The 27,355-nt window shown below is 44.3% G+C and overlaps 2 protein-coding genes across 4 annotated transcripts in view; both read left to right on the top strand.

Moving 5' to 3' along the window:
• The window catches only part of LOC106561537 (long-chain fatty acid transport protein 4), a 32,189-nt gene extending 18,526 nt beyond the window's left edge, over positions 1-13,663 (top strand). The window contains exons 8-13 of the mRNA XM_014125609.2: positions 4,588-4,797; positions 5,359-5,485; positions 5,814-5,951; positions 6,310-6,474; positions 9,133-9,279; positions 9,558-13,663. Coding sequence (XP_013981084.1) covers positions 4,588-4,797; positions 5,359-5,485; positions 5,814-5,951; positions 6,310-6,474; positions 9,133-9,279; positions 9,558-9,715 — 945 coding nt within the window. The 3' untranslated portion in view covers positions 9,716-13,663. The remainder of the gene's footprint in view (positions 1-4,587; positions 4,798-5,358; positions 5,486-5,813; positions 5,952-6,309; positions 6,475-9,132; positions 9,280-9,557) is intronic.
• A 7,244-nt stretch (positions 13,664-20,907) lies between these two features.
• Positions 20,908-26,540, top strand: ptgdsa (prostaglandin D2 synthase a). Of its 3 annotated transcripts, none has more exons than XM_014125596.2 (7): positions 20,908-21,144; positions 24,255-24,397; positions 24,553-24,629; positions 24,859-24,969; positions 25,793-25,894; positions 26,019-26,044; positions 26,156-26,540. In XM_014125596.2, the coding sequence occupies exons 1-6, from the start codon at positions 21,049-21,051 to the stop codon at positions 26,042-26,044; spliced, it is 555 nt and encodes a 184-aa protein (XP_013981071.1). In that variant the 5' UTR covers positions 20,908-21,048; the 3' UTR covers positions 26,156-26,540. The 3 variants fall into 3 exon arrangements, 2 of the variants coding, with proteins under 2 accessions (XP_013981071.1, XP_013981062.1); XM_014125587.2 differs by having other exon boundaries at positions 25,793-25,906; XR_006757050.1 differs by having other exon boundaries at positions 25,793-26,044.
• Positions 26,541-27,355: the final 815 nt, after the last annotated feature.

Genomic DNA, 27,355 nt, shown 5'->3' with positions numbered 1-27,355 from the left:
TAAATCTGTACAGAAAAGGTAAGTGGGGATCAGTTGAGACTGAGAGGAGATACTATACATGTTTTGGGTTAGTTTGGGTTAGAAGGTAGTGTTAGTTTATTGTTCCACTGGGCTGATGTTTATCTACAGAAAAGCTCAACAATAGCTCTGGGAGATTTGGTTTTAGGATTAGGGGTCTGGGAGAAATCTGTTCAGGATGTCTAAGTAGTGAAATCTGCAGTAATGTTTTGGGTAAGGGCTCTGCAAAGGGTTGTAGACAGCATTATAAAAGCGGGTTGTTGTCTATTTTTCTACAGAAGTACCCAAAGATACACTACCGTTCAAAAGTTCGGGGTCACATAGAAATGCCCTTGCTTTGGAAAGAAAAGCAATCTTTTTGTCCATTAAAATAACATCAAATTGATCAGAAATACAGTAGACATTGTTATTGTTGTAAATGACTATAGTAGCTGGAAACTGCATAATTCTTATGGAATATCTACATAGGCCCATCATACAGAGGCCCATTATCAGCAACCATCACTCCTGTGTTCCAATGTTGTTAGCTAATCCAAGTTTATAATTTTAAAAGGCTAATTGATCATTAGAAAACCCTTTTGCACAGCTGAAAACTGGTGTGCTGATTAAAGACTAGTTGAGTATCTGGAGCATCAGCATTTGTGGGTTTGATTACAGGCTCAAAATTGCCAGTTTCTTCTGAAACTCATCAGTCTATTCTTGTTCTGAGAAATGAAGGCTATTCCATGCTCGAAATTGCCAAGAAACTGAATATCACATACATCGTTGTGTACTGCTCCCTTCACAGAAGGCTTTTTCTTTGCAACTCTGCCTGGGAGACCAGCATCCCGGAGTTGCCTCTTCACTGTTGCCGTTGAGACTGGTGTTTTGCGGGTACTATTTAATGAAGCTGCCAGTTGAGGTCTTGTGAGGTGTCTGTTTCTCAAACTAGACACATTTACATTTACGTCATTTAGCAGACGCTCTTATCCAGAGTGACTTACAAATTGGTGCATTCACCTTATGATATCCAGTGGAACAACCACTTTACAATAGTACATCTATATCTTTTGGGGGGGGGTAGGGGGGGGTTAGAAGGATTACTTAATCCTATCCCAGGTATTCCTTAAAGAGGTGGGGTTTCAGGTGTCTCCGGAAGGTGGTGATTGACTCCGCGTTCCTGGCGTCGTGAGGGAGCTTGTTCCACCATTGGGGTGCCAGAGCAGCGAACAGTTTTGACTGGGCTGAGCGGGAACTGTGCTTCCGCAGAGGTAGGGAAGCGAGCAGGCCAGAGGTGGATGAACGCAGTGCCCTTCTTTGGGTGTAGGGACTGATCAGAGCCTGAAGTGGTGCCGTTCCCCTCACAGCTCCGTAGGCAAGCACCATGGTCTTGTAGCAGATGTGAGCTTCAACTGGAAGCCAGTGGAGTGTGCGGAGGAGCGGGGTGACGTGAGAGAACTTGGGAAGGTTGAACACCAGACGGGCTGCGGCGTTCTGGATGAGTTGTAGGGGTTTGATGGCACAGGCAGGGAGCCCCGCCAACAGCGAGTTGCAGTAATCCAGACGGGAGATGACAAGTGCCTGGATTAGGACCTGCGCCGCTTCCTGTGTGAGGCAGGGTCGTACTCTGCGAATGTTGTAGAGCATGAACCTACAGGATCGGTCACCGCCTTGATGTTAGCGGAGAACGACAGGGTGTTGTCCAGTGTCACGCCAAGGCTCTTAGCACTCTGGGAGGAGGACACAATGGAGTTGTCAACCGTGATGGCGAGATCATGGAACGGCAGTCCTTCCCCGGGAGGAAGAGCAGCTCCATCTTGCCGAGGTTCAGCTTGAGGTGGTGATCCGTCATCCACACTGATATGTCTGCCAGACATGCAGAGATGCGATTCGCCACCTGGTTATCAGAAGGGGGAAAGGAGAAGATTAATTGTGTGTCGTCTGCGTAGCAATGATAGGAGAGACCATGTGAGGATATGACAGAGCCAAGTGACTTGGTGTATAGCGAGAATAGGAGAGGGCCTAGAACTGAGCCCTGGGGGACACCAGTGGTGAGAGCACGTGGTGCGGAGACGGATTCTCGCCATGCCACCTGGTAGGAGCGACCTGTCAGGTAGGACGCAATCCAAGAGTGAGCCGCGCCGGAGATGCCCAACTCGGAGAGGGTGGAGAGGAGGATCTGATGGTTCACAGTATCAAAGGCAGCAGATAGGTCTAGAAGGATGAGAGCAGAGGGGAGAGACTTAGCTTTAGCAGTGCGGAGAGCCTCCGTGACACAGAGAAGAGCAGTCTCAGTTGAATGACCAGTCTTGAAACCTGACTGATTTAGATCAAGAAGGTAATTCTGAGAAAGATAGCAAGAGAGCTGGCCAAGGACGGCACGCTCAAGAGTTTTGGAGAGGAAAGAAAGAAGGGATACTGGTCTGTAGTTGTTGACATTGGAGGGATCGAGTGTAGGTTTTTTGAGAAGGGGTGCAACTCTCGCTCTCTTGAAGACGGAAGGGACGTAGCCAGCGGTCAAGGATGAGTTGATGAGCGAGGTGAGGTAAGGGAGAAGGTCTCCGGAAATGGTCTGGAGAAGAGAGGAGGGGATAGGGTCAAGCGGGCAGGTTGTTGGGCGGCCGGCCGTCACAAGTCGCAAGATTTCATCTGGAGAGAGAGGGGAGAAAGAGGTCAAAGCATAGGGTAGGGCAATGTGAGCAGGACCAGCGGTGTCGTTTGACTTAACAAACGAGGATCGAATGTCGTCAACCTTCTTTTCAAAATGGTTGACAAAGTCGTCCGCAGAGAGGGAGGAGGGGGGAGGAGGATTCAGGAGGGAGGAGAAGGTGGCAAAGAGCTTCCTAGGGTTAGAGGCAGATGCTTGGAATTTAGAGTGGTAGAAAGTGGCTTTAGCAGCAGAAACAGAGGAAGAAAATGTGGAGAGGAGGGAGTGAAAAGATGCCAGGTCCGCAGGGAGGCTAGTTTTCCTCCATTTCCGCTCGGCTGCCCGGAGCCCTGTTCTGTGAGCTCGCAATGAGTCGTCGAGCCACGGAGCAGGAGGGGAGGACCGAGCCGGCCGAGAGAGTAGCAGGAGAGAGAGAGCGAAGGTTGCGACGGCGCAATACCATCTGAGTTGGGGCAGAGTGAGTAGTGTTGGAGGAGAGCGAGAGGGAAAAGGATACAAGGTAGTGGTCGGAGACTTGGAGGGGAGTTGCAGTGAGATTGGTAGAAGAACAGCATCTAGTAAAGATGAGGTCAAGCGCATTGCCTGCCTTGTGAGTAGGGGGGGACGGTGAGAGGGTGAGGCCAAAAGAGGAGAGGAGTGGAAAGAAGGAGGCAGAGAGAAATTAGTCAAAGGTAGACGTAGGGAGGTTAAAGTCACCCAGAATTGTGAGGGGTGAGCCATCCTCAGGAAAGGAACTTATCAAGGCGTCAAACTCATTGATGAACTCTCCAAGGGAACCTGGAGGGCGATAAATGATAAGGATGTTAAGCTTGAATGGGCTAGTGATTGTGACTGCATGGAATTCAAAGGAGGAGATAGACAGATGGGTCAGGGGAGAAGGAGAGTATGTCCACTTGGGAGAGATGAGGATCCCAGTGCCACCACCCTGCTGACCAGAAGCTCTTGGGGTGTGCGAGAACACGTGGGCAGACGAGGAGAGAGCAGTAGGAGTAGCAGTGTTATCTGTGGTAATCCATGTTTCGGTCAGCGCCAAGAAGTCGAGGGACTGGAGGGTAGCATAGGCTGAGATGAACTTTGCCTTGTTGGCCGCAGACCGGCAGTTCCAGAGGCTGCCGGAGACCTGGAACTCCACGTGGGTCATGCGCGCTGGGACCACCAGGTTAGAGTGGCAGCGGCCATGCGGTGTGAAGCGTTTGTGTGGCCTGTGCAGAGAGGAGAGAACAAGGATAGACAGACACATAGTTGACAGGCTACAGGAGAGGCTACGCTAATGCAAAGGAGATTGGAAAGAAAATGAACTAAACAACTGGAGAAGCGAGAGAGCAGGGCCTCCCTCACTAACCATTCGCTGAAACACTCAAATATAACTATTCCAACTTCCACTTAGAAATTATAATTGATGTAAACTACAGTGGTTCAATGTTTCCAGGAATAGGCTCAAACTTAGTACACTAATGTACTTGTCCCCTTGCTCAGTTGTGCACCGGGGCCTCCCATTCCTCTTTCTATTCTGGTTAGAGCCAGTTTGCGCTGTTAGCTAACACAACGTGCCATTGGAACACAGGAGTGATGGTTGCTGATAATGGGCCTCTGTACGCCTATGTAGATATTCCATAAAAAGTCTGTCGTTTCCAGCTACAATAGTCATTTACAACATGAACAATGTCTACACTGTATTTCTGATCAATTTTATGTTATTTTAAGAGACAAAAGAGTTGCTTTTCTTTCAAAAACCAGGACATTTCTAAGTGACCCCAAACTTTTGAACGGTAGAGTAGCTCAAGAAGATTTGTGGAATAATAAAGGAAGGGTGTTAAGAGTGGTATGTGGCCAGGTGTTGTAGTTCCTCACTCATACCCCCTCGTCTCGCTGTGCTGGTGATTGATTGATGGATTGACTGACTTATTGACTCTGTTCCCCAGATTGTCCAGTACATCGGGGAGATCTGCCGGTACCTGTTGAACCAGCCAGTAAAGGACATAGAGCGGCAACACCGGGTCCGCATGGCGCTGGGTAACGGCCTGCGCCAGTCCATCTGGGAGGAGTTTACCTCTCGCTTCAACGTGCCACAGATAGCTGAGTTCTATGGAGCCACAGAGTGCAACTGCAGCCTAGGCAACTTCGGCAACATGGTGAGGCGTTAGGCGGACATTTTGGTTGTAGCAAAACCTATATCTCAAATGACATGGTGTAGCTTGACCTTTTGGCTCTCACAGGGCATGTTGTCTTTACTGTAGTATCTAGTCCATGGGGATCAACATCCACTTTGTAACGCTGCCTGGTCTTAATTATGTTGTCACAGGGCTCAAAGAACTCACCAGTCTTGTAGTTTATTATATGATATTTAATCGTCAGGTGTAAAAGTCGTGTATTAGTTGTCACTCTTTATTGAATTTGGACTGCATGCTGTGTATCTCCATTCTCCCATTAATTTGCCTCGTCTGACCTATGTAGCTATTTGCAGTAAGGTTAACAGAGTTTCAGTGCACTGTTTTTCTGTAACAGTAGTTGAGTTGGGTTGACCAGTAGTTGTTTGCGGTAATGTTGCCTCTATTGTCAGACGGTAGTGTAGCGGGTTGAACAGCCAGATCCTCCCCTTCGTCTACCGCACAACCCTGTAGTATACCCACTAGTTGTTAGTTGGGTTGATGTTACAGTTTGGTAATGTTGTAGTAATGTTATCTATCCACCAGACGGGAGCGTGCGGATTCAACAGCCAGATCCTCCCCTTCATCTACCCCATCAGACTGGTGAAGGTGGACGAAGAGACTATGGAGCTCATTAGAGGGCCCGATGGAGTCTGCATCCCATGCAAGCCTGGTATGTCACCGCCCTATACCCATTCTATACATATTTATACCTGTTTTACAGTGGTTGAATATTTAGTTTTGCCCACCTAAAGTCACATTTTAGTTCACCAATGTATATTAGGAGAAGCAAAACCCAAAGCAAACTGGTGGAATGGACAACCGCACACTGTGTTTACTTGGGTAAGTAAACTAAGTAAACATTTGTTAACAAAAGCAGCAAGGTTGCACAAAAGGTCGATGTGACTAAAATGTTGTATTTCTTATGTTTGCAGTAGTTGAGTTGGCCAGGCCTGTTGCTTTATGTAATAGACTCTCTGTCTCTCTCTCTCTCTGTCTAGGTGAGCCCGGCCAGTTGGTGGGTAGGATAATTCAGAATGATCCCCTGAGAAGGTTTGATGGCTACGTGAACGAAGGCGCCACCACCAAGAAGATCGCTAACAACGTCTTCAAGAAGGGAGATAGTGCCTATCTGTCAGGTAAAAGGCTACTAAACTTTATCATAGATCCCCCTGTCTCTATCTATCAATCAGTCTCTTGCTCTCTCTCTCTCTCTCTGTCCCCTTTTCTCCCTCTTTCTCACTTTCCCCTTTTTTTACCTACATCTCTCTCCCACTCGCTCGCTCTCTTTTATTTTCTCTCTCTCTCTCTCTCTCTCTCTCTCTCTCTCTCTCTCTCTCTCTCACACTCACACTCACACTCACATACACACACATTCTGGTGTTGAGGCATCATGGACCAGTATGGTTACTTGTACTTTACAAACGCACGCACGCATGCACACACACACACACACACACACACATTCTTATGCTTATTACCCCTGTCTCCCTCCAGGCGATGTCCTCATCATGGACCAGTATGGTTACATGTACTTTAAGGACCGTACTGGGGACACGTTCCGCTGGAAGGGAGAGAACGTGTCGACCACGGAAGTGGAGGGGACCTTGAGTCGTCTATTGGACATGAAGGACGTGGTGGTCTATGGAGTCGAGGTCCCAGGTACAGTAACACAGATCTTATATATATATACTGAACAAAAATATAAACACAACATGCAACAATTTCTAAGATTTTGCTGAGCTACAGGTCATATAAGGAAATCAGTCAATTGAAATAAATTCATTAGGCCCTAATCTATGGATTTCACATGACTGGGCAGCGGCACAGCCATGGGTTGGGCCTGGGAGGGCATAGGACCACACACTTGGGAGTCAGACCCACCCACTGTAGAGCCAGGCCCAGCCAATCAGAATGAGTTGTTCCCCACAAAAGGGCTTTATTACAGACACAAATACTCCTCAGCACCCACCCTCCCCCCTCTGACGATCCTGCAGATGAAGAAGCCGGATGTTGAGGTTCTGGGCTAGCGTGGTTACACGTGCTCTACGGTTGTTAGGCTGGTTGGACCTACTGCCAAATTCTGTAAAATGACGTTGGAGTCAGCTTATGGTAGAGAAATTAACATTACATTATCTGGAAACGGCTGTGGTGGACATTCCTGCAGTCAGCATGCCAATTGCACTCTCCGTCAAATCTTGAAACGTCTGTGGCATTGTGTTGTGTTACAAAACGGCACATTTTAGAGTGGCCTTTTATTATACACAGGTGCACCTGTGTAATGATCACGCTGTTTAACCAGCTTCTTGATATGCCACACCTGTCAGGTCGATGGATTATCTTGACAAAGGAGAAATGCTCACTAACAGGGATGTAAACAAATTTGTGAGAGAAATTAGCTTTTTGTGTTTATGGAACATTTCTGGGATCTTTTATTTCAGCTCACGAAACATGAGACCAGCACTTTACATGTTGCGTTTCTATTTTTGTTCAGTATTGTTAGGTTCTAAATTAACCTATTAAAACTCACGGATGCTTAATAAAGCTCAAACCAAGTTTATTCACACATTGGGTCGATACAGCTGCATAAGACAAAATACATATTCACACAAGCGCTGATATTTAACCCTTTCTCCTATGCTGAGTCTCCTCCTACACATCTGAACAGCCAATGCATCTCTGTTGCTAGACAGAACCTTAGCGATATCTGTTCTTCCTCACTTCATTTGACCTGACCTCTGCCCCAAAGTGCTCACTCCTCCCAACTCACGGCTGTCATGTTGACTCGTACCAGACTGTCTTTTTTCCTCCCATATGGTCCCTTATGGCTAACAATAACATATCCGGACAAAATGTAAACGTTATACATTCCCCTCTTTCCCTCCGGTCTTCCCTGTGGCTCAGTTGGTAGAGCATGGTGTTTGCAACGCCAGCATGGTGTGTGCAACGGCAGGGTTGTGGGTTCGATTCCCACGGGGGGCCAGTACAAAAAAAAAAAAAAATGTATGCATGAAATGAAATGTATGTATTTACTACTGTAAGTCGCCCTGGATAAGAGTGTCTGCTAAATGACTAAAATCTCATCTAAATCCCTCAGTGACATGAATAAGTATATTTCATATTTTCAGAACCAAACAGTATATATACTGTGGCAGGCGGCAGGGAGAGAGGGGAATGTATAGCCTGTGGATCATTAAGCCGTGGAGTGCTTGCGGATAAAAGAGGAAGCGGGCTGCACAAACAGGGAGAGGTGTGTGTGTGTGTGTGTGCGAGCGATCTATATTACCGTTGTGACCTGGACTGTCTGATTACCCCCCACTGTGTACTGAACCGGTTTGGCTGAGGACCCGAGATTTAGGATTACCCCTGGAGAATGGAGCGGATTGTGGACTCTGAACTGGTCGCTGAATTCCCCCACTTTCCCACAGTATGCAAATCTCCCTAATAAATTCCCCATTTTGTATTCTAGTTGTGCTTTGTGTGCGTGTTTGGCTATTGAACTGGGTGACGTGGAAACCCCACCCCCTTGAGCCTGCTACTATATATGACCTAAGGATGCTAGACCATCCTAGGTCAACACAGCTCTTTTTTTAATCCATGTTATCAAAACCCATCAAACAACTGCATAAAACCCATACCCTCCCCCCACCTCTTGAGCATTATAGTTTCCCCACAGAAAGGTTACCCCACAGAAAGGTTAGCTACCCTGGCACTTTTTTGCTTTCTGTGGACAACCCAGCCACACAGCCAGTCGATGTTTCTTCTGTATGTGGCCAAACAAAATGTGTCAAATTAAACACTTTGCTGTTCCACGAGTGGCGTCGGACTGAGTCGTCATGTGAAATAAAGTACCGCGTTAGCTTCAAAGCTTATGTGAAACTCTCCCCAGTTCTGGTGACGGGAGAAGAGGAAGAACTACAGTGCTGTGACTGCCAATGGCGGGTCAAGGGTGTGTGCTTTGCTTTGCGCTTTCAAGGATGTTGTTAGTCACGTCTGTCTGCTTGAGTGAGTTTCGCCGACCGACCGTGTAGCCTACTGGCGGTAATGTGGTGGCGGTGAGCACTGAGCAGCAGCAGACAGGGTTTGGAATGCTTGACCCATGATGTCATCACTAAAGCATGTTTTCCTCTAAGGCAATTCCAGCTGTCTCTTGGCTGTTACAACAGCTGTGAATGACTTGATCTTTCACTAATTGTATGTACAGGTCGCCCTTTCAAAAGAGTTGTATGACCTCAGTGGTCTTTCCTGGTTAAATCAAGGTTAATTAAATGACCGTACCATAAAACAATAAAAGCTTTTGGGGTTTTTACATTGTCTCAGGAGCTGAGGGGAAGGCTGGGATGGCTGCCGTAGCAGATCCAGAGAGGTCTACAGACCTGGAAAAGTTTGGGAAGGATCTGGAGAAAGCCCTGCCGCCATACGCACGACCCGTCTTCCTACGCTTCCTCAACGAGGTCAACAAGACAGGTGGGTTCAGTCTGGAGCTGTGTCCCAATGATCTCTCCTTCCTCCCAAAGTGTGCATTTGTTCACTTTGAAATGAAATTACTGGTATAAGAAATGTGGTGGAAACTCCCACTAGCCCATGCCTCCAGCAATCCAATGCTTTTAGATTTGTGGGAAGTAGTGAACGAGTGCACACTTCGGGAGATGAGCCGTCCTCCTTTCTGCAGCATCCCCTGGTCTCTAATTCACCTCTCTACCGCACTACCATCTCTCCTCTTCACCCTCACTCTTCTCCTCCAGGCACCTATAAGTTCCAGAAGACAGAGATGCGGCGGGAGGGTTTTGACCCAAGCATGACGTCAAACAAACTGTACTTCCTTGACCCCAGCAGGGGGCGCTATGTGGAGCTGCACCAGGAGCTCTACAGCAGCATCATCTCAGGGAAGCAGAAACTGTAAATGTGAGATCTGGTCACTCTTTGCCTCCCCCCCAGCTAATATCCCTAACCCCCCCCCACACACACACACACAGAAACACCCCTATACCTGAAGTCACTCTCCCTCCCCCCCAGAAAAACTCTAACTCCCACAACCCCCCTCTCTGCTCTCTCTAAGCCCACGCCCGTCGTTACCTCAGCAACCAGAAAGAGGCAGCTGGGTCTCATCTGGAACACATGACAAGCCAATCTGACACCATATCCCATGATACACCTAGAGCGATCTTTTCCCTTTGACCCCTGAGGCACTTCCCCCGACCCTTCACCCCCCCCACCCCAGAGCTTCACCTGACCTGGACCAAGAGGAGCGCTCGCTGGAAGGACACAACTTGTTCGCTGAGAGGGGCATGTGGCATGTCTCCAGAATGCAAAAACATAATAACTTACTCCAAATCTTTAAAAAAATACCTAGTTAGAGGAACATGAACATGGCACAATGAAGGAACGTGAATTGAACAAAGGAAGCACTCCTATTGGTCTGTCAGTTTGTCTGTCTAATGTTGATGAGGTCACTCCATCTGAGGCCCAGCCTGCACAATGCCCAGTCAGTGACCAGTGGCTTCTGTTGTGACACAAAATGACAGATTGGTTTTAGTGGAGCGGGGTCTACCCATCCATGTTAGACATACGGTACAGCAAGCCTAGAGGCTGTATGTCATTTGAGGGAGATTCACATGTGGTTGAAACTGGGATCCGGCATTGGCAGATCAATAATCAGCCAGCCATAAGGTGATCTGAGAAGAAGCTGTCTATAATATTGAAATATGTCTGCATTACACCAAATATATTTAATTTGTAGAGTAGTCTAAACATATTTAAAAAGAAACGATGATGTTTAACATCAAGTTCCTAATAAAATGCGGATCAAAATGCTAATCATGTTATGCTATGTCCACGACTGCGCTCGGCTTTCTCCTGACCTCCCCCCACTTCCTTACGGGGTTCTCCTCCCCTTCTTCAACCAACCACCAGCCACTAGAACACATAACTCTCACAGTTTCAAACAGGATTCTGAAAGTTCGAAATCTGGTGTAGAAGATTCTGTTTCTGAATGTTCTGATTAGACGGGGAGGGTTTCTGTCAGTATTGTGCAGGTTGGGCCTAAATGCTATGGCATAGTGGATATTTTAAAGCCGGACAAAGAGAGAGCTGAATTGAAAAGCACCAACTTCTGTCTGTCTCTGTTGAGGTGTTGTTGAGGATTTAATGTGAGCAGAGTAATATTCTGGTGCTCTCTCAGACTCTGGTGCAGCAAACCAAACGATCGAAAAGAGTTGAGAGGAAAAGGTCAAGATCATTCTCGTCATCATCGTCAAGATCATTCTCGTCATCATCGTCAAGATCATTCTCGTCATCATCGTTGCTTGTTCATCTTCTTTCTTGTTTCATCTTCTTAGCAGCATGAATGATCAACACAAACAGAGCACTGTGCCTTCACTGTGAGTTTACCAACTCAGATTCACAGGCCCTGTCCCATAACACCCTACTCCTTCACCCCTTACTCCCTTCTGTCCCATAGTCTCTCCCCTCAGTCTCTTCCCTCTCTCCCTACTGTCCCGTAGCACCCTATTCCCTCAATCTCTATCCTTACTTATTCATTCAACTCTCCATCATGTTATTCCCACCCCCTCACTCCCGTAAGGCATGTCTCCCACCAAGTACCTCACACTCTCACCCCACCCAGACACTTCTGTTTTGATCCTTGCTTCTCTTATGGCTAGACATTTTCTGTCATGCTGTTATTTTCTCAGCGCACATAATGCACTACTACTGTCTCCACTCCGAGTGTCAGTGTACGCTCTGTCTCTATGTCCTCTCAAAACAAGCAAACAAATCATGAGCCAGTTTGGCAAGCCAAATATCCTGTCTGTGTGAAATCGATGGTGGAGACCGGGGGAGAATGATTCTCCTACAAAGCTGAGGATCATGGGTAGCGTAGTTTGCTATCTATCCCAGGTTCCTCCCCTTTGTCTCCTGTCTGGCGTGTCTCTGTCGTCTTACACGTGCACACCTTGGATGATGAGGAAGAGGAAGTGATGACCTTGCTCTCCAGCTCTATCCATCATTTTGTGTATTTATTATTATTGATGATCGTTTTGTTGCTCACAATGTTTAAAGAGGAAACATGTTTGAAGAAGAAAACAATTAGACCAACAATTATATTGTAAAGAGGAATATATACATTTTGGGGGTTATATATGAGAATGCTGCTTTGATGTTTTTGATCCTGGGGTGTCATAGGATAGTATGACCACAAGGTGGCGCATGACTGGGCAGCCCCAGAGGAATCTGGATGTGCATTGGGCAATAGTCTTAAGTGGTTTCCTCCCTTGTCTTCTTTCCTTCATCTGCACTGATATGAAAGGAGTGGAGACAAGTGAAAAACAGCCATAGCCATATTGCTTTCACCTAACCTGTTGTGTTGTTGTGTTAAAGGAGAGGAGACAAGGAGCGGGATCCATTTTAGACTATTGAGATGCACCTCCTGTCTGCCCCACATGTGTTTCCCACTTCCTTTTTTGGGGAATTTAAATTTACATTTTTTAAGTATGAATTATTCCTTATTTGAATGTGCATTGACTGTGTCAGAGCTATGCGTTGCGTTTGTATGTCTGTTATTTTCTGTGTGTGAAATCAAAGCTTTAATGTATCAGTATTCTGGAAGTGAGTGAATAGGCTCTGCGAGTTTGTCTGCCTGCCTGTTAGACCGTTGACCAGCACCCACGCCTATGACAGCCCCTGACCACTAGAGGGCGCCAAACTCCAGCCCTTCTATACAGTCTGCTGTGCGGAGGCCCTCTCTGTTTTCATACCTGTCCTGCATTGGTCACAATGTGACACACACACACAGATGAAAGTCGAAGGAGAGTATGGAAATATCAGAGTGCATTGTTTGGATAGCTACGGTACAACCGCTTAAGATACAGGTTTAGTCCTACATTCCACTAGAACTACATTCCATTCCAATATGTCTCTTGTCAATCTGTCCCCAGTCAATCAATCAATCAATCAATCAATCAATCAATCAAATGTATTTATAAAGCCCTTTTTACATCAGCAGATGTCACAAAGTGATGTAGAGAAACCCAGCCTAAAACCCCAAACAGCAAGCAGTCTCATCTCACAACTGTGCAGAGTTCCCTGAGTCTGGTGAGCGAGACTACTCTGTTCCCAGCAGAATAAAATATGTGGAAACTTGAGATTAGTATGAATAATGGCCACGTGCTTACTTTATAAGCCATTACATCAATACTGTTGCTTTGCACTGTAACTTTGATGCCACTGTTTCTAAAGCCTTGTGGGCAGGCATGCACAGAGAACAGGCCTACCTAGTACCCACACATCCCAATTTCAGTGTTATCTTTAGTACTGCTGTCTTATTCCTGTGACACTGAATAGAGAGACATACTGATAACCTGATAACCTCAGAGGTTATCAGTTTACTCTGTTTGGTGATATCCAGCAACAACTTCCTAGCTCCTAGGAAGTTGTGTAGAACTTACACACTGAGGGGTAAGAGGCTAGGAGTTGTTTCTGGACAGGGCAAATGTGTCACAAACCAATGGGAGGTATTGTAATGTGTGAGGGACAGGGTTGTTGGTCAGGTCTTTAACCAGAGGGAGGCGCTGTTTCCCAGAAAAATCATCCTGGCTGCCGCCTACCATACCAGTGAACCCTCATTCCATAGGAGTAAACATTATTATTATGTCCTACTAACAAACTGTATCAAAGAATGTCTCATTTATTTATAAAATATATTGTTGAAATATCAATGCATTGCTCTTCTATAGTACTGGGATGATGGATAATGAATAAAACAGATTGATGAATGGAAACTTACTTTGTTTACCATGGTTGTATATTGTGTTGAAGTGAAGAGTCTCAAATGGTAAATAAATAATGCTCTATACCTTGCTTTTTTATGATTGGTTCATATCAGTTGTATGGTATGCTTGAGCCAATCATGAGACCCGATGATACTGACAAACAGGAAGTAGGATGTAGAACTAGAAGCCTGCATTGAATATGTTAGGTGATTTTTGGAGTCATGGGTAACTGCATAGACGGAGTGTGTCTGAAAATGGGCGTGTAAACAGAAGTGGGAGGATCAACAGAAGTGGGAGGATCAACAGAAGTGGGAGGATCAACAGAAGTGGGAGGATCAACAGAAGTGGGAGGATCAACAGAAGTGGGAGGATCAACAGAAGTGGGAGGATCAACAGAAGTGGGAGGATCAACAGAAGTGGGAGGATCAACAGAAGTGGGAGGATCAACAGAAGTGGGAGGATCAACAGAAGTGGGAGGATCAACAGAAGTGGGAGGATCAACAGAAGTGGGAGGATCAACAGAAGTGGGTATATGGAAAGTGAATCAGCTAATTGGGCAGGTTTGTTACCACTCAATACTGTTTTGCGGGGCTGATTTGGCCTCACAACGACTCGATTGTTGACAACTGTAGCATTTTAGCTAAGCCTAATCCGTTTCTTAACCTTAACCTCATTCTCCTAATCTGACACGTTAATTCTCCGAACCTGTCACGTTAATTATCCTAACCTGCTATGCATTTTAGCTAACCCTAACCCTTTTCCTAACCTTAACCTCATTATCCTAACCTGCTACGTTAATTCTCTTAACCTGCAATGTAAGCTGACCCGCGGTACACCTGGCTATGGCTGGTCGAACCAATAATGGAGTGCTGATGTTACACCCATCGCTATTGATCCATCCACTGATGTTACACCCATCTCTATTGATCCATCCACTGATGTTACACCCATCTCTATTGATCCATCCACTGATGTTACACCCATCGCTATTGATCCATCCACTGATGTTACACCCATCTCTATTGATCCATCCACTGATGTTACACCCATCTCTATTGATCCATCCACTTATTTTGCAATGTCCACTTTCAGACACACTCCAAGTATGCAGTTAACCATATTTAGATTTTTCTTGTTTTCTCAATGCACTAGCCCTTGATCTGTCAAGAAAACTGCATCAGACACCTAAACCTATCATGGGGTAGTGAGGATGCTGATGTCCTCTTGCCTATAAAAGACTAGCTGGCTATAAATCATGCATACAAACATATTGGCAATGGTGAATCAATATTAATAAATAGGATTTAAATTGTCTTTTGTTTTTCTTTAATATTGTAAAATTACATTTTGCTCTTCTGACAGTGTTGCCCAGTGTATGACTCAGTCAAAAACAAAGGCTTCTTGGTTGGTAAAAGGACAAACAGTGAATTGAATAATTGTTTAAAAAAGCACAAATGTCCCTTTATCGGTCTGAATCCTACGACTGATGTATTTGAAGTTTGGTCTTCTTTGCTCTCCTCTCAGAATTGTAATAAAGAATTTTCAGGAACTCCATGTCCTTCAGGAATGCTCCACAAGGATTCAGGAACCAACTTGTCTATCGTTCCCTCTCTACCTGCTGCAGCTGAGCACTGTCCTCAGCGTATGCTCAATGAAGTGAAGAGTCTCAAATAGCCAGTAAATAATGGTCTATACCATGTTATATGGTATGCATGAGCCAATCATGAAACCCCGATGCTACCGAGAAAAGGAAGTAGAATGTAGAACTAGAAACCTGCAATGAATATGCTGTGTGATTTCTGGGAGAATCTCAATTGCATACTCCTCGCATCCTCTCTACTTGCCTCATTCTCAAAACCCATTGGAGGAGAAGGTCAGAGGGGCGGAACCTCTGGCTTTCTCATCCAATGGGTTTTGAGAAGGAGGCGAGGAGAGCGGATGCTAGGAGTATGCAATTGAGTTTCTCTCTATGTCTCCTTGTTTTCTCAATGTACTCTAGCCATTGATCTGTCAAGAGAAATGCGTCAGACATTTAAACCTATTATGGGGTAATGTGTATTGTGTGTGGAGAGCAAAACACCTCTCTCCAATCTGATGATTGATTGGGGCATAATTCTGTATCTCTCTAGTCTCAGAAAGGATCACTCCAGTTTAGGAAGGGATAATCAACGAGGGGCTATGCGTTCTCTGGAAAATAATGAACCACGTGGAAGGTGTGTTCCACGACACAACTTTCGGAGTGGAATTGACCTTCCACGGAGTTGCTTTATTTTCCAAGGAACACATAGAGCCCCGAGCTGATTGTCCCTTTTATACCATGGCTATAATTTAACTAATTTACAGCTAGAAATGTGTTCATTTGCAGGTAGAAATGTGTTAAACATCCACTGAAGTAGCTAACAAGCTTGCTACATAGTGACAGTAACCAAACAAACAGACTTGCTAGTTAAGCTAACCAAACCATCAGTCCTAGCATGCTATTATGAAAATCAAATTCAACAATGCCAATAATGTTTTCAATTTGACTTTTGCTTTCAAATGCAGCTCAAACATAGAACATGCAAGAACTATAGCCACTGAATTCTACTGTGCAAATATACTGTGCGTTATAGGGAAATAATGCATGCTCTAGAATTCCCTTCAAGCCAATCAGAAACGAGTATTCAACAATGCCATTGTATAAGTAATAATAGTAACCCCTTCTTCTCACCGACCTAGCCACATGATGCACTTTTTATTTATCATTATCAAGTTAGCTGACGACACAACGGTGTTAGGACTGATTACCAACGACGATGAGGTAGCCTACAGGGAGGAGTTCAGAGACCTGGCAGTGTGTTGCCAGGACAACAACCTCTTCCTCAACGTCAGCAAGACAAAGGAGCTGGTCGTGGGCTACAGGAAATGGAGGGGCGAGCACGCCCCCATCCACATCGATGGGGCTGTAGTGTAGCAGGTCGAGAGCTTCAAGTTCCTCTGTGTCCACATCACCAAGGAATTAACATGGTCCACCACACACACCCACACAGTTGTGAAGAGGGCACAGTAGCTCCTCTTCCCCCTCAGGGGGCTGAAAAGATTTGGCATGGGCCTTCAGATCTTCAAAAAGTTATACAGCTGCACCATTGAGCGCATCTTGACTGTTCGCATCATCGCTTGGTACGAAAACTGAAACCACTCGATTGCAAGGCGCTACAGAGGGTGGTGAGTACGGCCCAGTACATCACTGGGGTCGAGCTCCCTGCTATCCAGGACCTCTCTCTATGCCAGGGGTCAGAGGAAAGCACAAAAGATTGTCAAAGACTGCAGCCACCCAAGCCATTGACTGTTCTCTCTGCTACCACACGGCAAGGGTACCAGTGCACCAGGTCTGGAACCAACAGGACCCTGAACAAGCCACAAGACTGCTAAACAAGACCGTTAAATAGCTAGTCAAATGGCTACCCAGAGTACCTGCATTGACCCTTTTTTGCACTGACTCTATTTACACACACTGGACTCTACCCACACACCCACACATACAGCACCAGTCAAAAGATTGGACAAACCTACTAATTCAAGGGTTTTTCTTTATTTTTCTATTTTCTACATTGTAGAATAATAGTAAAGACATCAAAACTAGGAAATAACACATATGGAATCATGTAGTAACCAAAAAAGTGTTAAACACTTGTTTGAGACTTGTTTTTCAACAGGACAATGTTGGCTGCTTTTCCTTCGCTCTGCGGTCCAACTCATCCCAAACCATCTCAATTGGGTTGAGGTCGGGTGATTGTGGAGGCCAGGTCATCTGATGCAGCACTACGTCACTCTCCTTCTTGGTCAAAAAGCCCTTACACAGCCTGGATGTGTGTTGAGTCATTGTCCTGTTGAAAAACAGATGATAGTCTTACTAAACTCAAACGATATGTGATGGTGTATCGTTGCAGAATCCTGTGATAGCCATGCTGGTTAAGTGTCACCAGCAAAGCAGTGTCACAAGCAAAGCACCCCCACACCATCACACCTCCTCCTCCATGCTTCACGGTGGGAACCACACATGCGGAGATCATCCGTTCACCTACTCTGCGTCTCACAAACACACACTGTGGTTGGAACCAACAATCTCAAATTTGGACTCTTCAGACCAAAGGACAGATTTCCACCGGTCTAATGTCCATTGCTCGTGTTTCTTGGCCCAAGCAAGTCTCTTCTTATTATTGGTGTCCTTTAGTAGTGGTTTCTTTGCAGTAATTTAACCATGAAGGCCTGATTCAAACAGTCTCCTCTGAACAGTTGATGTTGAAATGTGTCTGTTACTTGAACTCTGTGAAGCATTTATTTGGGGTGCAATTTCTGAGGCTGGTAACTCTAATGAACTTATCCTCTGCCGCAGAGGTAACCCTGGGTCCTGTGGCGGTCCTCATGAGAGCCAGTTTCATCATAGTACTTGATGGTTTTTGTGACTGCACTTGAAGGAACTTTCAATGTTCTTGCCATTTTCCACTGTCGTTTCTCTTTGCGTATTTGAGCTGTTCTTGCCATAATATTGACTTGGTCTTTTACCAAATAGAGCTATCTTCTGTATACTAACCCTACCTTGTCACAACACAACTGATTGTCTCAAATGCATTAAGAAGAAAAGAAATTCCACAATTACATTTTTAACAAGGCACACCTGTTAATTGTAATGCATTCCAGGTGACTACCTCATGAAGCTGGTTGAGAGATTGCCAAGAGTGTGCAAAGCTGGCAATAGGTGGCAACTTTGAAGAACCTCAAATCCCAAATATATTTTTTGTATTACTACATGATTCCATATTTGCTATTTCATAGTTTTGATGTCTTCACTATTATTCTAGAATGTAGAAAATAGTAAGAATAAAGAAAAACCCTGGAATGAGTAGGTGTGTCCAGTCTTTTGACTGGTTCTGTATGTGGGAACTCCTTCAAGACTGTTGGAAAAGCATTCCAGGTGAAGCTAGTTGAGAGAATGCCAAGAATGTGCAAAACTGTCACCAAGGGAAAGGGTGGCTACTTTGAAGAATCTCAAATATAAAATATATTTTGATTTGTTTAACACTTTTTTGGTTACTACATGGTTTCTTGTGGGTTATTTCATAGTTCTGATGTATTCACTATTATTCTACAATGCTGGAAAGGGTTACAAAATATCTCTAAAAGCCTTGATGTTCATCAGTCCACAGTAAGACAAATTGTCTATAAATAGAGAAAGTTCAACACTGTTGCTACTCTACCTAGGAATGGCCATCCTGCAAAGATGACTGCAAGAGCAGAATGCTCAAGGAGTTTAAGAGGAATCCTAAAGTGTCAGATAAAGACTTACAGAAATCTCTGGAACATGCTAACATCTCTGTTGACGAGTCTACGATACGTAAAGCACTAAACAATAATGGTGTTCATGGGAGGACACCACGGAAGAAGAAAAAACATTTAAAAAAAACATTGCTAAACGTTTGAAGTTCGCAAAAGAGCGCCTGGATGTTCCACAGAACTTCTGGCAAAATATTCTGTGGACAGATAAAAGTTGTTTGGAAGGAACTATGTGTGGAGAAAAAAAGCACAGCACACCAATATCAAAACCTCATCCCAACTGTAAAGTATGGTGGAGGGAGCATCATGGTTTGAGGCTGCTTTGCTGCCTCAGGGCCTGGACAGCTTGCTGTCATCGACAGAAAAATGAAAAATTCCCAAGTTTATCAAGACATTTTGCTGGAGAATGTCCGCCAATTGAAGCTCAACAGAAGTTGGGTGATGCAACAAGACAACGACCCAAAACACAGAAGTAAATTAACAACAGAATGGCTTCAACAGAAGAAAATATGCCTTCTGGAGTGGCCCAGTCAGAGTCCTGAACTTAATCCGATTGAGATGCTGTGGCATGACCTCGGGAGCGGTTCACACCAGACATCCTAAGAATATTGCTTAACTGAAACAGTTTTGTAAAGATGAATGGTCCAAAATTCCTCCTGACCGTTATGCAGGTCTGATCCGCAACTACAGAAAACGTTTGGTTGAGTGTATTGCTGCCAGAGGAGGGTCAACCAGTTATTGAATCCAAGGGTTCACATACTTTTCCACCCTACACTGTAAATGTTTACACGGTGTGTTCAATACAGACATGAAAAGGTATAATTGTTTGTGTGTTATTAGTTTAAGCAGACTGTGTTTGTCTATTGTTGTGACTTAGATGAAGATTGGATCAAATTTGATAACCAATTAATGCAGAAATCCAGGTAATTCCAAAGGGTTCACATACTTTTCTTGCCACTGTATGTAGTACTGTCTGGCTGTGAAGCATGCAAACAAAGACATTGTCAATGGTGAATCAATAATAATACAAATTATTTAAAGGCCCAGTGCAGTCAAAAAAGTGATTGTCCTGTGTGTTATATACTGTATATATCTACACTATGAGGTTGGAATAATACAGTGAAATTGTGAAAATTCTGATAATGCCCTGATAGTGTAAGAGCTGTTTGAAAAGAACGCCTGAAATTTCTGCCTGTTTTGGTGAGATGGAGTTTTGGCCTGCCTGGTGATATTACCAGGTGGTAAATGAGTTAATAGACAAATAAAAAAGAGAGTTCTAAACCTCTCTGCCAATAGCAGCTAGTTTTCAGTTTTTCCATCCCCCCTCAGAACACCCACAGACCGTCCTAGCTTGAGAAATGTCTCTTTGCTAAGAAGCTACTTTTGTTTCTTTGTGACCATTTTATTTGAAAACAATCACAGTAAAGTACTTAATTGTCACCCAGAAATTATTTGATATTGAGATACAAAATGGTTGCTTTGGACCTTTAAATTGTTGTCTTTTTTGTTTTTCTTTAATATTATAAAATTACATTTTGCTCTTCTGAGTGTTTCCCAATGTATGACTCAATGTATGAGTTAAAAACAAAGGCTTCTTGGTTGGTAAAATGACAGACAGTGAATTGAATAATTGTTAAAAAAGCACAAATGCCCCTTGTCTGAATACTTTAACTGATGTATTTGAAGGATGGTATTTGAGGCACTCCTCTGTCCTGCCAGGAATTCAGGAATTCAATGGCCTTCAGGAATGCTCACCAAGGATTCAGGAGCCAACTTGTCTGTCATTCCGCGTTCACGTGCTTGTCGGAACTAGGAAACTCATAAATGTCCAACTTGCTAACTGGTTGAATGCGACACGTTTATAACTACAACCGGTTAGCAAGTCTGAAATGTCTGAGTTTTCTAGTTCCGACTAGCACGTGAACGCGGCATCATTCCCTCTCTGCCTGCTGCAGCTGAGCAGTGTCTTCAGCTTCTGATCAATGATTGGCTGGGCAAATAATGGGCGGACTTAAGGAAAAAAAATTGCCATTGCCACTGTAGTCCAGCTCCAGTCCAGCTTTTCACACATTTACAGTTCAGTTTGGTTCCAGAACAGGGTACTTGTCTTTCTCTCCTCCTCTCTCTCTTTCCTTCTCTTCCTCTGCAACCAACCATGAGGATCACCTTTGTGACAATGGCCACGGCGATGGTGTGTTTGATGGGTGTCCATGGAGACGTGCAGCCTCAGAGAGACTTTGACCTGCAGAGGGTGAGACCAGACTCAAATCAAATCAAAGTTTATTTATTGCATACACAGAGCACAATGTTAAAGCAGGTGCAGGGAAACACCGGTGTTTCTATCTCCAGCAGAGCAGTAAATAACTAACAGTACAATACTAATACACAAATAATCAACAACAACAAAAAGAAACAAGAAATATCAGAAGGAGCAATATCAGAAGGAGCAATGTCAGAGTCCATGCTGCTTCCTTCTTTCAACTGCTTGCTTTAATTACCCAGGGTGCATCAGTGAAGGGCCTGCTCTGCTTCCACAAGACATTTCACATCACACTAGCTGGGTAATCTAATCTTTGTGGGAAATAATTAAGCACATTTTTAGAGGGCAATAGTAAACCGTCTAGGTATACTGTTGTATTGGTTTTTCATAAGGTGACGCATAACTTTAAAGGGCAACTGCACTTCCTGATTTGGCATTGTTTTAGATTTGGTTAATTAAGAAATGCTAGCGGTCATGACTGAATTAAAACATGAGTTGCTTTCAGGGTGTGGTTTGATGTGGTGTCTCGTGTGTGTTCGCAGGTGGGAAGAGTTTTCCAAATTATTTAGCCAATTAGCTTCAGCCGGCTGGTGTGCGAGCGTGGCAAAATTGGTTTGACTTTGGATAGCCTATATACGGGGCTTGTTAGGTGCCGTCAATAAATTACAAAATATAAATGTGTCAATATTTTCATGATGCACAGCTTTGAGTTTTCTCATTAAATGCTTTCAAAATGTGTATATTAATTTCTACAATTTATAATTGGTTTGAGGTTTTAAGTCATTGAAATTTGGAGCTATTGGATTATTTACATATTGTTCCACAGGCATTACAGTCTGGTTGTGTGCAGCTGCACTCCGAATTGATGATTACTTGTGTGCTGCCAGCTGTGGGCTTGTGGGCAGGATTGAAACAAACCCAACCTTCATTTATGTTGTGATTCAACCCCGACCACAAATCTCACAAAACTGTTTTTGACAACACTGAATTTATGACCAAAATTATCCTATTTACACGTTATACTCAATTTTGACAGTGGAATAAATGTTTGACTCATATCAATGCCACATAGGCTGTTTTCTAAATGAGAAGTTGTTTTTTAGGGGCAGTTTCTCTTTAACCTCGACCTCTAGTCCATGAGTGTGTTATTTAAATAAGTCATAGATATGTTCCCCGACCCCACATGTTCAGTACTCATTGGCTGTCTGATAGGGAACGGAACGTTATATCTGTGTGGTCGGGACGGGACCGCATTAGGACAGAGGCTGAGGCTGAACCCAAAGCAAACAGTGCCAGGGTCAAAGGTCAGGCAGACAGCAGGGTTGCAAAATAGATAGAATGACTAGCAATGCACGCTAAGTTCCCTCGGCCCATGGCCCATGGACAGACACAGATATAGAACTAACTTCCTTATTAGATAATTATCTACAGTACTAGTCAAACGTTTGGACTCACCTACTCATTGAAGGGGTTTTCTTTATTTTTACTATTTTCTACATTGTAGAATAATAGTGAAGACATCAAAACTAAAATATTAACACATATGGAATAATGTAGTAACCAAAAAAGTGTTTAACAACTCAAAATAGATTTTATATCTGAGATTCTTCAAAGTAGCCACCCTTTTCCTCGATGACAGCTTTGCACACTCTTGGCATTCCCTCAACCAGCTTCATGAGGTAGTCACCTGGAATGCATTTCAATTAACAGGTGTGCCTTGTTAAAAGTTAATTTGTGGAATTTCTTTCATTTTTAATGCGTTTGAGCCAATCAATTGTGTTGTGACAAGGTAGGGGTGGTATACCCGAGATAGCCCTATTTGGTAAAAGACCAAGTCAATATTATGGCAAGAACAGCTCAAATAAACAAAGTGAAACAACAGTCCATCATTACTTTAAAACATTAGACCGGTAGAGATCTGTCCGATGGTCTTGTGAGACGCAGAGTAGGTAAAATTGCTGCTGGCCTATATACATAGACATGGAACACTGGTCACTTTAATAATGCGATACTGGTCACTTTAAGAATGTTTACATATTGTTTTACCCATTTCGTATTTATATACTGTATTCTAGTCAAGGCCATCCTATTCAACTACTGCTGTACATATACTATTCCATCCATGTATTCTTCAGACAGGTTTGACTCCCTATGTGTAGCCTACTGTCTGTATGTTATGTTCAGTTTGCACTAAATGCCGTATGACTGGGTAGGGTTACTCTTATAGAGTAGCTCTGATAGAGCAACTCCAGTGGGTTTGACTCCCTCTGTGTGTTTTTTATCTATTGAACCTGTATTTAGGCAGGGAAGTCCCATTGAGACCCATGTCTCTTTTGTAAGGGAGCCCTTGATCACAAAATCAGCAAACAATACAAACAGTACTGTCTGCGCGTTGGCCTGGTGTATGACTCCCCAGGCTTAGGTAGGGCTCTGGTACAGCCACTCTGATAGGCTGACTTGTGGGTTTGACTCTGTCTATGTGTTCGGTTTGCAGGGAAGTGGTACTGTGTGGGCCTGGCGTATGACTCCCCAGGCTTAGGTAGGGCTCTGGTACAGCCACTCTGATAGGCTGACTTGTGGGTTTGACTCTGTCTATGTGTTCGGTTTGCAGGAAGTGGTACTGTGTGGGCCTGGCGTATGACTCCCCAGGCTTAGGTAGGGCTCTGGTACAGCCACTCTGATAGGCTGACTTGTGGGTTTGACTCTGTCTATGTGTTCGGTTTGCAGGGAAGTGGTACTGTGTGGGCCTGGCGTATGACTCCCCAGGCTTAGGTAGGGCTCTGGTACAGCCACTCTGATAGGCTGACTTGTGGGTTTGACTCTGTCTATGTGTTCGGTTTGCAGGGAAGTGGTACTGTGTGGGCCTGGCGTATGACTCCCCAGGCTTAGGTAGGGCTCTGGTACAGCCACTCTGATAGGCTGACTTGTGGGTTTGACTCTGTCTATGTGTTCAGTTTGCAGGGAAGTGGTACTGTGTGGGCAGTACCACTTCACTTCCTACATATATAGTAACCGTTCTACCTTCTCTGTCAGTCTGTATTATCTCTATATCTAGGTTTCTCTATGGTTTCTACTCTCTCTCTCTCTCTCTGTGTATTCAGTTTGCAGGGAAGTGGTACCGTGTGGGCTTGGCGTATGACTCCCCAGGGTTTACTGCCCTATACAGAGACAAGCTGAGAGTGTCCATGGGCATCCTGAATCCACAGACCAACGGCAACGTCAACCTCACCATGTGGACCCAGAGGTGGGCAGGAACACATCATTAAATACAACACTAGAATGGACATTGGCATTCTGGCAAAAATAACTACAGGACTGACATCCTGGTCAGGGCATTGAAGATGTACTAAAAAGGGGCATGCCCATTCATATCATATGTTCTTTTTTGCTTGTGTGAAGATCATCAGGTTGCCGCAGTAAGCTTTACACGTATGAGAAGACAGCGATACCTGGCGCCTTCACCTATTTCAGCACCCGTGAGTCGTCTGCCTGCCAGCACTAATGTTGTGCATCTCAATAACAAACCAGTAATTATGTCGTCGTCGTCGTCCCCCCCCCGACCATCCGCTCCAGACAAAATCGTCCCATGGCTGAATGTAGTTGGGGAGCCCTGCTGTACAGAGTCGGTGGTCTTTGCGTTGGTATTGTAAAGTCTTCTTTTTTTGTTGTTGAAAATAATGAGAAAATATATTTGTGTTTTTCAAGGCCATAACAAAGTAAAGGACATCACAGTAGTGGAGACCAACTATAATGAGTATGCACTGGTCCTGAAGCACAAGAAGATGGACAGAGAGTACACACAGGTGGCCCTCTATGGTAAGTCTGCTCTTCAGGTAGAGGTGTGACTGACCAGGTTTAAACCAGGGTCTCTCATGCGCCAAAATACAATTTATTTCTACTTACCCAGTGTCAGAAGAACTCTTTTGTATGTCTCTATGTGAAGTTTGAAGATAATTTAAGTTAGCTTATTGTTAGCTTATCGCAAAGACTGGAGGGCAAGGTTCACCTAACCATCTCTGTTACATAGGCTTAGAATGGGGCAATATGCTCATAAATCAGGCACATTTGAAATTGGACGTCTAGTCATGTCCTGAGGAAAATGCCTTTAAAACCGGACACTTTTGGCAACAGTGAGTGCTATTACCATCAAGTAGGCTTGGGTTTTGCTAGGGCATTGTGGACCAGGGTGGTGGACACACGTAATCCCATAACTTCAGATAGATGTAATCTCATGGCTCCAGATCAGAAGGTCAGGTGTTCAATTCCAGTAGTGGACTCTCGTATTTATTACAAAACGTTTCCTATTCCAAACCTTAACCCTTACCTTAATCATTCTGAATGAGTGCCTAAACATATTGTTTTAACCCTATCCAAAACCTTAACCCTTAACCTTAACCCTATACCTCAAAATTTGGAGCAATTTAAAAAATTGACATTTGGAGAAATGAAACAATGCTGAGCACGAGGAGTAAATTCAGTGTCAAAAACACATGGAGATGTAACGTTTGTAGCAACTTTGAAATTTGACATTTGGAAAAACATGGATAAATGTCTAATTCTGGAGTGAGACTGTACATTGTAGTTGTTGAAATGCATATTAGCTTGCATTAAACGTTGCCATTCATCTGTATGCCTGCAGGTCGTTCTCAGAAGGTAAAGCCCGAAGTGATTCAGAAATTTAGAGACTTTGCCACATCTCATGGATTTCCCAAGGATGCCATTCTGACCCCACCACCTGCAGGTAGTAGCCTAAGTATGGACACACACACAGACACACACAGTCCCTACATTTCTCGTCTCTAAGCTGTACGACTGAAAGCAGACAGTGTGTAACACAACATTGTCGTGCTCTTCGTTGTTTGCAGAGAACTGCCCTCCCTCTGGACGCTAGGTGAGTCACTGGACATTCTTTCTACAGACAGTCTATGTTGTTGTCGACTGACTACTGGAACACTTGATATTTGAATAAACTGCAGGTTTTGTTTTTGTGCTCCTCCTTCAGATCAGAGCAACATCATGATTACTCATTGATTTGCTTCGCCGCACCAGTTTCCCAGCACTTATTAGACATTTGTCTCTCCATTGGAGCACAGCATCAGGATTGGTTTCACCTTTACACCACACGTTTCACTGGGCAACAACAGAACCTCAACACGCTTTACCTCACAAGGGTGAAATAGTATAACTGCTAATGACAGATGCACTTTTAGACAGCCCGTCTTGTTTTATTACCAACATCCTCTCTGATGTCTGTCTGTCTCTTGTCCCCTCAGTACAACGGACTGTTGAATTCTTTTTTTCCTTTCTGAATCCGATAAAACAAGGGACGTCATTGTCTTGTATAACACTGCTATGGCTGAATAAATGCTAGTGTTCCTCTGGTGCTACGTGGTGTCTGTGACCTCTTTGTCTTGTTCCCTGCCTGTTGGATCGCAGCCCTCAGCACATACGAGTGTTAGAGCGATTAAAGAGAGAGAGAGAGAGATAGAATTGGAGAGACAGACAAATATCAAATTGGGGAGAGCGACACTGATTGAAAAGGAGATACTGAGAGAGAGAGAGATAATTGGAGAGAATGTGAGATAGAGACGGAATACAGAAGAAACGTCGGTCTCTTTCAAGTTTGGGCGACATATATTTAGAGCATTGTTCAACACAGAGTAGACCCTGACTTAAATTTCTGTCATGCTCTACTGCTGCTTGGGACATCGATCAATCAGAGTAGGCCAATCAGGATCCAGAACCCAATCATCAATATTGTTACCCATGGAGAGTGTGTGTGTGTGTGTGTGTGTGTGTGTGTGTGTGTGTGTGTGTGTGTGTGTGTGTGTGTGTGTGTGTGTGTGTGTGTGTGTGTGTGTGTGTGTGTGTGTGTGTGTGTGTGTGTGTGTGTGTGTGTGTGTGTGTGTGTGTGTGTGTGTGTGTGTGTGTTGGTATGGTAGTGCGTGTGTAGGTGGGTTTTATGTGGGTTTAGTTCCATATGTTTATCTGAGCAACTCATGTTCATACCACATACATAACAGGTGACATGTTTTTGTGATGAAGAACTTTCAGAACACTAAGGTAACTACGGGGTCCCACAGGGTTCAGTCCTTGAGCAATAATTGATTTCGCTATACATGCTACAACTCTGTGGTGCTGAAAGGTAATGATTTTTTCCCTCTGTTAAATTCCACTTTGATGTCCAATGTTTCAGAAAAAG

The sequence above is a fragment of the Salmo salar genome, chromosome ssa01, assembly GCF_905237065.1.
Source record: "Salmo salar chromosome ssa01, Ssal_v3.1, whole genome shotgun sequence".
Lineage (NCBI taxonomy): Eukaryota > Metazoa > Chordata > Actinopteri > Salmoniformes > Salmonidae > Salmo > Salmo salar.
This window is presented reverse-complemented; position numbering and strand designations above follow the sequence as displayed.

Bases quoted from the DNA above. Each gene is read 5' to 3' on its own strand.
- ptgdsa (XM_014125587.2), top strand. From the start codon at position 21,049: ATGAGGATCACCTTTGTGACAATGGCCACGGCGATGGTGTGTTTGATG. The intron at 24,970-25,792 runs GTAAGTCTGCTC...GTATGCCTGCAG, and splicing joins CACACAGGTGGCCCTCTATG to GTCGTTCTCAGAAGGTAAAG. The intron at 25,907-26,018 runs GTATGGACACAC...CGTTGTTTGCAG, and splicing joins ACCTGCAGGTAGTAGCCTAA to AGAACTGCCCTCCCTCTGGA.